A 14,179-nucleotide genomic window follows, 5' to 3' on the forward strand; every position below is an offset into this window, starting at 1 on the left:
TCTACTCCTTAGATGTATAATCAGATAAAAAAAAAGGGTATCTGCCAAATACCATAAATGCATATAGGAGCACAGCTGCCAGTGCCCCTATTTTTTTTTTTAAATGTGATAATCAGTTGTGGAAAAATAAAATCTGGAACACAGGTCCAGTTAAATTTAATAAATTACTTGTTTAAACATTCATGTGCATTTCCTGTTTAATTAGCTGCCCAACTGTGTTAAATGCAATGACGGATATGAAAATTATTTACAAGGGTGCAAATCTATATTAATTAAAAAAAAAAAAGGTTTTGTCTGTTTATTGGTCGAAACTAACTCATTCAATGATCTCTTACATTTCATATATTAGAGGACCTGTGTCTAAGAAGATGTTCTGTCTGTCTGTGTGCATGTATGTCTGTCAAAATATAATGAACCTTTGCAGTACTTAGATATCTCAAGTTTAATCTGTACCATAAGTGAAATAAAAATGTTAAGTCATTTTGTTATTCAATATTACAAATAGATAAAACTGTTTAGATAAAACTAGTTTTTTTTCTAATAATTTTTTTTTTCTAAAAACTACATTTGGATTTACTTGTTTAGAAACATTTTTAAAAGTGTCAACAGAATAATACAAGTTCCTTAAAGGAGTAAAAGAGTTACAGGCAAATAAAATATGTTTAATCGATAGAAGGGTTCTGCATGATAAACATTTGTGGTGGATTTTATCTTGACATTAAAAATCTGTGTGTAGCTATCAAGAGTCCTACCCTGCATCTTAATCGCAATGTTTTTTAAAAGAAAATTTTTGTCCTAATTCAACACAAGGGTTTATTTTATAGGATTTATTATTTAAGAATTGGTCCCATTCTGATTGCCATTTATTATGTATTCATTTAATTGGTTTTTAAATCTGTGAAGGGTATAAAGTATTTGATTGTGGGTTTTTTTGGATAATGCTTCTTTGGCAATTTTGTCTGCTTTTTCATTACCAGCAAAAAAATATGTTAAAATTATTGGATTCTAAGAATGATAACTTGGTTAGGATATTTCCACGATTGTTGGGTGATCTGTTTTTATATTTTTTTTTAATGCTTGGAGAAATTATTTTGAGTCTGTTATTATTAGGTAATCCTTTGTGATGTGGTTCCAATACATTTTCAAGCCATAATCAGAGCATTTGCTTCTGCAGTAAAAAATTAACTTTTGGCAAGGCGTCTAAAAAGAAAGAAAGAAAAGAAAATGTTGAGTAAAAGTGATGTTATGAACAGTTATGTGTCAGATTTAGTAATCTACCTATTAGTAATGAGCTACTAATAAGCTTATTGCTCAGTGTACTGTAAATAAACACCTACACTGTCAGATCTTAATTAGAAAATCTAAACAAAAAAATTTACTGCTGATATAACAGTGCTAAAATGGTATAGGTGAACTTTAAAGCATCGCAGCACCTGTGAATCACTCTCCGATTACCGAACAGGGAGTGTATTTGGCGGACAATGAAAGAAGCACAACTTGGCGTAAACAAGGCGTAAGATACTCGACCTTACTTTTAAACCTAAAATTTATTTCTTTGCATTAATAAGTTAGGCAGCTGATTCTACCGTACAGAAAGACAGACGTGTACATTGGCGTCCAACCGAAACAACAATATTAGATTAATCTGATTAGATTAAAGTTGGTTAGTTTATTTTTAGCTTTAACCTTTTACCTATTTCTAAACTAGGTTTCCAGGCACCGACGCGTACTAACGCTAGTGATCTATAAAGCCACCAGTCGGATCGGAAAATGGCGGCTATTCTCTTTTGAAAAACTACAAGTCCCATAGTGTCTCGTTTGCGGTTTGGGCGCAGTGGGGACGTGACGCAAGGCGCTGAAGGCGTGAGCGCTGCGTCTCTGCGAGGAAGAGGCACTGAAAGTCGAAGCTAAAACCGCATTCGAGACACCATGGCAGGATTGCCCCGCAGGATTATCAAGGTAACCGTGAAGCGAGCTACACTTTACCGAACGCTCACGCGCCCCGAATTATTGCATTGAAACCGTCCAGAAAAGCGCGCGAGGCGGCGTGCACGGCAGCAGAAGCCGGTTCCATCTTGCTCCCGCTAGCTGAGCGTTTGCTCGCGCGACTTCCGTTTAGTTCTTCGCTCTTATATGGGTGGGTTAAAAATACATGCACGCGCTACCAAGAAAAAAAATGGCGGAGGGCCTGTTTTTCGTTCATGATAGTTAACAAACGTGCGAAAGAAACGTAATAATAAATGGCGCGTGTTTCAGTAGATGAGAGCAAGGAACGGCTGGTGATCGGGCTAGCCGATTAGCGCGCTAGGTGGCTAGTCATCATGATCATCCCCGCTGCCATTCATTGATTGAACGTCGATAGTGCGCGTTGTGCTAGCTTTAGCAGTAGCACTGAGGTTTAGATTTAAGATGTAGCACGGGCCAGGTATTGGGGAAGAATTAATCCGCATGCTACCAGTCCAGTCCATCCACTTTTTGAGCGGTCTCTGAATAGTTTACCTTAATAACATTTGGCCTTGTTTTAGAAATAAAGGAAGAACGGGAGAGGAAGTGTAAATAGTGTAGCTTAGCTGGTTGAAAAGGCTCTGTGTCCGGCTCTGGTATGTTCCCTGCTAGGCCTTAGTAGGTCTTAGCTAACCGGCGAAATCCCATCCTGGCGCTGTGTAATAATGCGGGGGATCTACTGCAAACGTTTAGCGCGCTGTATAGGGAAAAGCCTAAAACGATTTGCCTTCATTTTTTAAAAGTGTTTTGGAAATAAATTGATATAAACGAACTGCGCAGTTTAGCTGACGGCTAGCAACCAAACGACGAAGAGATGCAAAATAATGATTATGGTTTAGAACAATAATAATCAGATTCGTGTCAAAATATTGTTGCGGTGTTTTAAATCCAAAATGTTAAAAAGTCCAAACACTAGTCCACTGCACTGCTTTAACATCACTATGAGTCATGTAAATCTGAATGACTGGTCGATTTTTTTTTTTTTTTTTTTTTAGCCTGTAAGGAAAAGGCGTAGCCCAGAGATGGTATCGGTCAGGTTATCCTAAATTATGAGTCTGACACTTTTTAATGCTTTTGTTCATGCAAACTTCCATGCATAATGTCTGGTTTCGTTTTTTAAAAAAAATGTCACTTTGCTCAGATCATTGAAATGATGATGATAATAAAATCTTATGATTGCATCATAAAAGCCCACATTAAGGTGATCTGCATTAGTCATTCATTAAGCATGCATGTCTTGATTAATGTTCCAGCGTGTGTGTGTGTGTGTGTGTGTGTGTGTGTGTGTGTACCAGGCTGGAGTTGGACCACAAAAGCCACACTCATGCAGTCAGAGTGATGGTGGTTGTGTATGCAGTGTGCATCACCGTGCACTCTTGGCCTTAGCTCTGATCTTCTCGTGGGGACCAGAGATTTGGCTCAATGGTTGTCTGTTTTTATATATCAAAAACCCCGAGACATTTCAGGAATGTCGTTTTTCCTGTCAAACATTTGAGACAGCTAAAATCTGTGTAGGCATATTTCCATTTTTTAGCACATATATCTTTTAGATGAATCTCAGATCCCAGTGTAATTACAGAGGCTTTGAAATTTTTTAAGATGCAATAACTGAATTCATCATTGCGTTTTATGTGTAGGGGCGTCTCGTTTAGAATAACTTTTTTTTTTTCTTCTTTGCAACGGAAAATAATTTATCAAGTGCATTTTGTTGCAGACAATCTACAGGAATGCAAGCCTTGTGGGGCGTTTTGTAAGTTACATAATAAAATAGAGAGCACTTAATCAAATCATGCAACCTCAGATGTGTCGTATCTTGAGCTTCACACATTCCACAGGTGCTATCAGATACTCTGGCTCTTTATTCGTGTGTGTGCGCTAGGAAAGGCTCTGAAGGTTATCCCCAGCTCACTCTTACAGTAATGAGTAGTGTCTCACCGTGTACTGGTGCTCTGGGTGTCAGTCTTGCTAAAAAAAAAACAGGCCTACTAAAAAAATCTTAGGTTATTTTAATGAAAATTGTTAAACTATTATTTTTTTAAACTCAAAACACACGTTTTAATAAAATTAGATAGTAGATACCATAACCAAACGGCAAAAAATTGCTGAATGTTATTCCTCTTCATGGGGTTCACATGTTTGATTTGACATTTGATACAACCCTCAGCAATTTATCTGCTTTATCTTGGATCCAGCATTGAAGGTGCACTTGAGCAGCCCCAGTGGCTTAGGGTTGGTTCCCTGATTGGTAATCAAAGCCGCATGGGGATTTACTGATTATGACATTTAATATTTAATGTTTCTAGCCTACTGTTTTAAGTATACAGTGCTTAAAACAAATATCTTTACACAAATTTAACATTGATACAGGCACTATATGCACAAACATTTGTGGACACAGGACCAGCATACCATATGTAGGTCTATGAGGGCACAACATTTTACATGATGGAACAACAAATGTGCATTAGGTCTCTTTTTTCAACATCTTGTTTGCCTCATAATGCCCTTGTGATTGAATGAGCACAAATCCCCACATCCATGCTAAAAAATCTAGTGGAAAGCCTTCTCAGAAGAATGGAGAGTATTATAACTTAGTGTATATATTAATCTGGAATGAGAGATTCAACAAGCACATGAGTATGATGGTTGGGTGAGCACACCATATAGTTCATTTTTCGCCATATCGAATAAGTAAATGTGTCAAATTCTAAAATGTCAACCTTTTGGCAGTTTAATATTAGGGCGTGGACATTTTATCATGTCCAGGACCCAGGAGGGTGGAGCTGAAGCTCGACGGAAAAAAAGATTATTGCTTTGTATGACATTTAACCATCCAGCAAGACAATTCGCATACTTCAATGCTTATTAGATACTTTAAACTTAAAACATTGACCTTGAAGTACTTGAAGTAAACTTGTAAGAAATATGGCTGCTTGAAAGAAATCAGAGAAACACTGATGCTATTGAATCGAGATTTTAAAATGTTTTCATTTGCAAACACCCCCACCCCCAGATGAGTAATGTGTAAAAAAAAAAAAAAAAAAAAAAAAAAAGGGGGGGGCAGATAAAATTATATTGAACATAAAATTAACATAGTGTTTCCTGAACAAGACTGGATTGTCACTTTCGTCATGTTTGTTCATTTCCTATTAAAAAGGAACCTATATAACAGTGCATAAATATTTAGTTGCAAATGGTTTAAACCAACCAGATTAATGTTTGCCTGTGGTAATGTTCATCAGGCCAATAAAGGTTTCAGCACTGAAGGACTATTTTGCCTAATTTAATTTAATTTAATAAACAGTATTTTGCAGAAATATTTTTTTATGATGTGCTTGTGCAGGAGTGACATAGACTAGAGCAATAAACAAATAGAAACGCTTCATGTAAATACAGTATATGAAGCTGAAGTCACATTCTGCATGTGTATGTCGGTATGCAGAAGACACTAAACCAAGGTTAAGTGTCCTCTGGGCATATTGTGAACCCCATACCGATTCAAGTGAAGAATATTTAAAAATTTTCAAAAATTTGTCAAAGCATAACTGCTGATTTTTTTTCTCCCCCACTTCTTTGATCAGTTTTAATCTTCAGAAATTTAATTGAAGCCTTTGCTGAGCGATTGTGCATGTAAGGTGATTAATAATCAGCATCACTTCATTAAGTTTTATTGTTTGAGAAAGATTCTAAATGGCAATATAGTAGTTGTCATTTTCAAAGTAAGTGTATCATTTAGCTTTAAGGTCCGCTAAAAATAAATTCTACGTCTTTGTTCTGTTTTAATAATGAGACGATTATCTACTCGTCAGTGACTGCAAAATGCGAAATGTTCTTCTACACGTAAAAATGTTCAGAAAGGAGTGTTTTTAAACAAGACATAAAGCACCTGTAACATCCTCGGCTGTAAAAGTGATTCCGGTTGTGCGAGCTGCTTATGCGTCACTTCAACACACACATACACAGACTACAACTGATGTTTAAAAAAAGTGAAGTACTGGCATTGAATGATTACCCGGCGAGTGAGGTGTGGTCATTTTTTATTTTTTACCCCACCTGAGCCAGACTGCTATGTGCATTAAAAAAAAAAAAAAAGAAGAAGCTTGGCCATAAAATGGCCATAAAAATGTGGGGCTCCTTCTAAGTACTAACTTCAGGTATTTAACTCTTACCCTTTGCTAACAACTGCATCAGATCAAGCCCACAGTCTCCATAGACGAACACTGGCAGGGCAATGGGTCGTACCAAAGAGCTTGGTGACTATTTCTTAAACATGCTAGCATGGGTCTTGGCGCTCCTGGAAGTTTCTGTTAATGCCCCAGTTGAAATTACCCCAGGGCTTTTTTCATACCACAAAACTCCCTTTTCCCATCTTCTCCAAATGCAACGTTTCAGTGTCTGTGTAAATGACAGCCAGAGAACAACTAAGCAACAAAGGGGAGAGGAAATTTACATTAGAGGAACAATTCATTCATCTTGTTTTAGCCCCAGCCAGTACAAAAGACGGCATTTTTCCCCCCCCTGAATTTTCCTCAAATGTCTGAAAATGACAGAAAAGTCATTTAACTGGTCAATGTTGTAGGATGCCACCTTTTGTGACAAATTAGTATATGACATTTCGGTCTTGATTAGATCTGCCCCAGCCGACTCCAAATGGACTTATTGTAAATTAGAAGAAACTAAGATCGAGAAAAGCTCATTGAGGAACCTGTAGACCAAACTTCCATACTAGAGTACACATAAAAATCACCTAGTCTCTGTTGCATCACTTATTTATCGCTCTTGCATCACTTCCAAACTGCCCCTGGAAGCAGCATCTGCACAAGAACTGTCTAGAGCTTTAAGAGCTGGGCGAACATGCCTGGGTAGCTGCAAATAATCCTAATAAATCACGTTTTTATTTTGTATCCAATTAAAGGCAGGTGGAGGTGGAGACCTGTTTTGTAGTACGTTGCAATCAGCCCGTTGTGTATTGTTGACTGTACATGTAAAAAAAAAAAAAAGGCTTGGCTTATGACTAAACAAAGAACCAGAAACAAACGGTCATCTACAAACTTAAAAAAAAAAAAAAAACCTTGCTTAGTCACCTTTGCGCAATTTAAACGCATCCACATTATACATTAGGAGCTGTGACCAGTGGCTGAGTGGCACCAGCAGGTTTAATGTCTATATATATATATATATATATATATATATATATATAATGGCTAAAATGTCAGATCAGCCCCTGCCAATCACTCTAATTTAATAATTAGTTGAGGGCACCAGGATAGAAGTTACAAACAAGTTCTGTTCTGTCTCAACTTTTTTTTTATTCTCTTTCGTGTCATTTGTGTTTGTGATTAGGAAACTCAACGCTTGTTGGCAGAGCCCGTGCCAGGCATCAAAGCAGAGCCTGATGAAGGGAATGCTCGCTACTTCCACGTGGTCATCGCTGGACCTCAGGACTCCCCCTTTGAGGGAGGGACTTTTAAACTTGAACTCTTTCTTCCTGAAGAATACCCCATGGCAGCTCCGAAAGTACGCTTCATGACCAAAATATATCATCCCAATGTTGACAAGCTGGGAAGAATATGCCTAGATATCCTGAAAGGTATGGTAACCTGTTATTTTTATAATATATTTATTTTACTGACTGTAAATTGGACATGCATATTCTATACGGTAAAATGCGGTTACTTTCAGTTCTTCTGTTAACGGCAGAATGGCAAAACTGTCTCAAAATAAGCCTAATGGCTCGAAGCAAACACACTCTATTATGTAAATTGTCAGAGAATGACTCAGTAACCGGAAACCTAACCACAGAACCTGGGTGCTGCTTTAGCTGACAAATCTTAAATTATGCGAAATATTGTTTTGTTAGATTGTGTCAGGATTGGCTATTGTTTAGATTATTGACTGAGATTATGACGGTTAATACTCAGCTACAGAAATCTCACTACTGTCTGCTAAAGGCTATTTTCCACTAGCAAATTGGCCAGTATTTATCTAGCTGGGTAGATGTTTCGGATCGTGTTCAAGTTTTAATTTTCACACGAGTCTGCTTTGTAGGACCATAAATGTGTGACAAAAATTTTTCATTATAATTATGTAAATCGTCTTTAGCTTTTTGGTTAATCTCGTCTGAAAATGTGATGTTTTAATTTGCTTGAACTTGAGTAGTTAAACTTAATCTAGTTACAGACCCAGGAGTATATCCTATTCTCACTGACTTTAGGATTTAGTAACGATTTCAGGATCACATTAGGTCTTTGTCTTTTATTACTCTCTGGACACCAGCACTGATGCTGCCGTGGGGCCTAAAATGTAAATGTGGCGAAATTCTGGCCCTATTTCACTATTCTGGTGTTAACATCTGTCTTGAGAGGTTAATTCAGAAGTGGACATCTGAGACGCACACCTAACGTTATAAAAGCTTATGAACCCGTTAGAGATGTCCCCAGGATTCTAAGCTTTTAATGATCTACTAACAAAACTGTGGCAGATGAGCCGACCAATGACGAAGCGAGAATCCGGCGCTATGGCAGCGTATCTGAAGCGCAGAGGAGACATGTGGAAGAGAACTAAGATGCGGAATTTACAGATCAGCAGCTCATATCAATCTGTCGACATAGCTATTAATAAAACTTGTGTCAGAGCACAAAGAGATGAATGTTAAACTGCATGGTGACTACAGAAAGGTAGATAGAAGCATCAAGGTGCATCACACTCGTCTGCTGGCTGTCTGGAGGCTGAACATGGGCCTGTTTTAATTTCAGCTCCTGTATGAACACGTCGCCTTTCTTCAGGAAATGAATGCCCCCAGTATCGCGACCTTGTATTTGTCTTTGGGAAAAGGAGGGTTTGTGTTTAGTTGTTGTTGACCAAATACATGCATTGGCCCTGATGTGAAATTTTATGGAGGCAAAAGGTTTTAAATATTTCACTTCTGCAGCGATTGGAGGAAATAAAGCTTTCATTATAAGTCTTCATTATAAGTACATTTTCAAGATTTTTAAGGACATTTTTGTTTACCTCCGAGTTCCTGGCGATCTGAAACTGCTTTGAGTTGGCCGTTTTACCGCTGCAGCATGGCCTTGTTTATACTGCCTTGACCCTTATTACCTAAATCAGCAGTGATGAGTGCACCTTGGCTGCGGAATAAAACGAACATGTGTTCAAGCTGCTTAAACTGCAGAACTTGCTTTCAATCAGCGCTGAAACGCTAGCAGATGTTGCACAAAGAAACACTAGTGCATGATCACAGTAAGAAGCATTTTGCTGAGAATGCATGAGGTAAATGGTTGATATTTGAACAATTATCGTTGCTTTGGTGCTGCTAAATTGATATAAAAGATATAATATTTATATAAATATATTAATAAATAAGACTGTCAGACTCTGCTGCCAGTGACGTTTTTGTTGGTTTTCTTGGCATTTTCCATCTTGTAAAAAAGGTTCTCGGAGTTCTGGAAGGGGCAGCTTCACCTCGGACACTTACTTGTCAGTACTCGGTAGGGTTTCTTCTGAAAAGGGTGCTGTTGCCAATTGCTATTAATATAAATACAGCTGGTTTGTAGTTCTGTAGCGTATTTATTCAGCTTGGCCATAATGCCTTCTACGGGTCCGCAGATCCTCTTTCAGGCTTATGTATTATTGATTACGTATATTTTTTTGTCATATAATCTCCTTTGCATTAAAAATGTAAAAACGTTTTTTTGGGATTCTGAATTGTTATATGATCTGCAATTTGTTTAAAGTCCTGTGTGGAAAAGAAAATCTCTATTTCTCAGTATTGTTTTCAACATGGTGATACCACGCCACAGAATAGGGTAACTGACATTTATAGTAATCACTCACAAAATGTCAAAAGACTCTCCGATTTCACACTCGCTCCTTTGTAAAGCACTAGTGTATAGTGTAATGTATATTCTTAGATTGCTGGTCGTTGCCCCTCCCTCATCCTTTTACCCTTCCTCTTTCCTCCTCTGCCATAATTTATATTCCAGATAAATGGTCCCCAGCCTTGCAGATCCGCACAGTGCTGCTATCAATCCAGGCATTACTAAGTGCTCCCAACCCTGATGATCCTCTAGCAAACGATGTTGCAGAGCAGTGGAAGAGCAACGAAGTTCAAGCCATAGAAACAGGTGAGTTATGCAGCCACACTTAACTCGACTTATAGTAACCTTCTGCACACCAAATGAATAGTACATTCATAGCAATAAAGCATTTTAATACAGTTTGCACATCAGCACAGCTAAGGTGCAGTAGAGCCAATATGGAGGCTGTTCTGATTTGGGATGAACAGAGAATGGGCGTCAAGGCACAGGATCAATAACAGATCAGATCTGTTGTTTTTAAAACGTCTGATGTATGCTAGTATGTAACCCTGTCTGTAGTAGGAATTGGCCAAAACTCATTGCATGGCATATTTTTTCGGTCAAATGGCCAAAGATATGTGGACACTGGAGCAGTACTCCCATAAGTGCCATTCTAAAACCACAGCATTTACATGGAGATTGTTTCACTCGTTTTTATATTAACCCCTCACTCTTTTCAGTTGCAGTAGCATTTCCTGTCAAAAGAAATGACGCCTATTTACTCTGAGGAAAGTTCAACCAACTATTCAAAATAGCATTAGTGCCTTCTATAGCAAATGGTGCAATATGCTGTGTTTATTATATACACTTGTGCTTTATTTCCAAGAACCTGTGGTTGCACTATTTAGTATAGCTGGTTAAAAAAGGAAAATTTTGGATGAATTGTTGAATGTATAGCTGCCAAATGGAAACTGTAATATTACACAATACAAACATCCTATACAATCATGTGCTTCTAATGTGGCAACAGTTGGTGGGTGAGATGGTCAGTTATCCAGAAACCTTTGGCCACATTGTGTATTGTGTATAAACCAAATGTGCCCAATCCCTAGTGATTTTATCAGCATGCATGATTTTATCTCCTTTCTGACCTAATCATAAATTAGTCCATAAAAATAATATTCTAATTTACATAACTGTCTTTAGGTAAGCATGGCCTAAGATGGCTTACCCCAGGCTTTAATGCTAAACAGTATGCAGTAGACCCCGCGTTTATATAAGAATTAACAATAGCACATGAAATGAGACTTTCTTTCTTAATTTTATACATGCTCATTATTGCATGTTGCACCATAAAAGAAGAGTCATGTTCCATTCTTGTTCTAAATCCATCAAGTCTCTTAGTGTAAGCTAACTTAATGCTTTTGCTTTTTGTTTGTTTGTTTCAGCCCGGACATGGACCAGGCTTTATGCTGGGAACAATATTGAAGTCTAGAAAAATAGGGGGGCGAGAAGAGGAAAAGCGGGAAAAAAAGTGGAAGTCAAGTGTGAACACAACTCCTCCTATTCTGCCAAGACCTATTCATTTGCATTTAAAGGACACAGGGAATAATGTTATAATAAAAACAACTGTCATGAATATATTAAAGAAACAAGAAAAAAATGACAACTGCATTTAATTTGTAATTTAATGGCACATTAGGGGGAAAAAAAGAAAAAACATATTTGACCTAATTCACTACTGTTTAAATGCATGGGCAGAGGATTTAGATCTATTCACATGGCTTCTTTTTCCATTGATCTGGGAGGCTCTAGGGTGGAAAAAGTGGCCGGCGTTCATTTGTCCTGGCATATGGAGGGTGGGGGGTGGTGGGTAACTTTTTACATTTTTCTTTTAACCTCTGTCTTTTGTTTTGTTGTTTCCTCTCATGATGCTGTTTGTTCCTGAGAAGCAGCTGATTTAACACCACCCTTTTCTGGCAAATTGCAAAAGTGTGCTCCCCTTTTAGAAGGTCTAGAAGGAAAAAACAGCTTCGCTTAAAAAAAAAAAAAATACGTGAAATGAAAATTCAGACTTTTCAAAGTGGAAACGATTAGATTAAATTAACATAAAATAGCCTTCCACCCTCACGTTAACTATTGTGACCGCTGATCGTGTAGACTCTAACATAGGCTTTTATTCTCTATCTCTTCCTTTTTAGTGCAAGGCGAAACTCCGAGATGAATATACCATGAGTTTTAGTATAACAGTTCTCTTACTGTATTCGGTGTTAGTATTTTATTTTATTTTTCCATGCCATCACTGTACTAATTGCACTCTCTGAACTCCATCACTGATGTGCTCCTTCTCCTGTGTCTGACACAGTCTAGTGCGTTGAGCTTCGTTTGCTGTTTTCTTCCCTTTAGCCCTTATTTTGCAAACTTCGGCTGCATCGGGACTGGTGGTGTGCGAATGGTGAGGTGTTTTCGAGGTGAGGCATATAGGAGCCTACCGTGATCAATGAATGCTTGATCTCCATTTCCAAGATCAGTCTTTGCGTCTCAATTTACTGTATGTAAATTCCTTCTTTCTAAAGGGGAGAATGATTTCCTGCTTTCTGAATGACATAAACAGCCCACATACTTTGTCCTTTCTGTAAATAAAATCTGTTGATTAATAAGATTTGTGGTGTCATCATTCAGCCAGACTATATACAGTACTGATTAGGTGACTGACATCTTGTCTGATTTTATCCCTCCTAACCAGCAGGTGTGGTGAGAATCACCTGGATGCCTTCTTGCATGCATGTGCATACTTGCCAAAAAAACCTTCTGACAGTCACATGGTGATATATGATGCAGTATTTGCAATAAACTCTGCTGTCATACAGTCATGTTTCCTTTTTTTTTTATTCTTTTCTGGTAAACATAGTCACATATACACTTTATGACGCTATAAAGTCTATACAGACCCGAGACCAAGGTAAGGATTAAATCAGGAACCGTGAAGCTGAGTGTCAACCCTTCGCTGGCCTCTGTATTAAACACTGCTTCTGTTTTCTTGTACCTGGAAAAAGCCCTGCTTGGCCAGAAAAGGAGGAGATTGCATGGAAGTTGAACGCCTAAAATAGTGACCAAAATCTGATATACAGATGTAAAAATTATAGAAAATGTCAAACAAATATTAACCAACACTATACACCTGGGAATCTTGCAGCATTTTATTTTCACTAAGTAGTCTCCACTTAACATTGTTAGCTACCTTGCGAACATTTGTGTGCTAGTTAAGATTTTTTTAATAGTGCTAGATTTTTTTAAATAAATAATTTAATAGACCTTATTAATCTAATAAGGTATTTTAAATGTTTCTCCAAATGATTTATACTCAAGGTATATCAAATCTATCTATAAGTATTAAGTAGCTTTAAATATCATAAAACTTGACCTTAACTGACAGCTTTTTTTATTTTTAAAAGTTAAGCTATCTCAAATTTGAACCATTACTTAATCCTCTCTCTGCGTGGGTTTCACAAGAAGTAACCGTAAAGGAAGAACTATAAGCATTATTTCACTGAATGTGTAAATAGCAACACAATATTAATACATTTGCTTTCAAATAGTTGCAATTCCTCATGTCAAGAATTCCACAGCATGTTTTGGGAGCACATTTATCCTGTAAGTCTCCTATCATATATCACAAATGTGTTTTGAAATCAGCTCTGGTGACTAGAATGCCCAGTGAAGAACAATGACTCCATTGTTATGTTCATGAAAGCAGCGTATCATTTATGTGCATTATGATGCTGAAGGTAGTCATTAACAGTTGGGCAAATTGTGGCCTTGACGAGATGTGCATGGTGAGCAAGAATACTCAAACAGATTGTGGCATTCAAGCAATGATTGGCATAAATGCTTGAAGAAAACATTTCCCCACACTATTATACTACCTGTATAACCTGTACATCCAGCCTGGGCGGTTGGCACAAGGCAAGATTGGTTCATGGAAGAATGGTGTTGGAGGCAAATTCTGACCCTATGTGCCTTGGCAGTGATGAAGACCTCCAAGCTGGAATTTATTTTTATTTATTTTTTTAGTTTTTTGACTGGCCATTTTTGGTATCCCTGTGATCGAAATACTCATATCAGCCAACGGTAATGTAATGGCCAAAATCACTGAGATCACATTTCCTAGTTAATGAACAGTAAGGGTTAGGGTTAGCTGATACAGATAGCCTGTATCTGCACGACTTTATGCATTGCTCTGCTACCACACCATGGGATGACTAGAATAACCACATAAATGTGTAGAACAGGTATTCCAAATAAAGTGCTCTGTTCATGTATGGTTTCACATAACTTCAAATCCAACGGGAGACCACGGCTCACCTGGAATAACA

At 37.7% G+C, this 14,179-nt stretch overlaps 1 protein-coding gene across 1 annotated transcript; it reads left to right on the top strand.

Moving 5' to 3' along the window:
• The first annotated feature begins 1,817 nt into the window (after positions 1-1,817).
• On the top strand, positions 1,818-12,463 carry ube2na (ubiquitin-conjugating enzyme E2Na). Its single transcript, XM_053500401.1, has 4 exons — positions 1,818-1,959; positions 7,348-7,594; positions 9,990-10,130; positions 11,252-12,463. The coding sequence occupies exons 1-4, from the start codon at positions 1,930-1,932 to the stop codon at positions 11,296-11,298; spliced, it is 465 nt and encodes a 154-aa protein (XP_053356376.1). The 5' UTR covers positions 1,818-1,929; the 3' UTR covers positions 11,299-12,463.
• The last annotated feature ends 1,716 nt before the right edge of the window (positions 12,464-14,179 follow it).

This window comes from Clarias gariepinus, chromosome 7 (genome assembly GCF_024256425.1).
Source record: "Clarias gariepinus isolate MV-2021 ecotype Netherlands chromosome 7, CGAR_prim_01v2, whole genome shotgun sequence".
NCBI classification, from domain to species: domain Eukaryota; kingdom Metazoa; phylum Chordata; class Actinopteri; order Siluriformes; family Clariidae; genus Clarias; species Clarias gariepinus.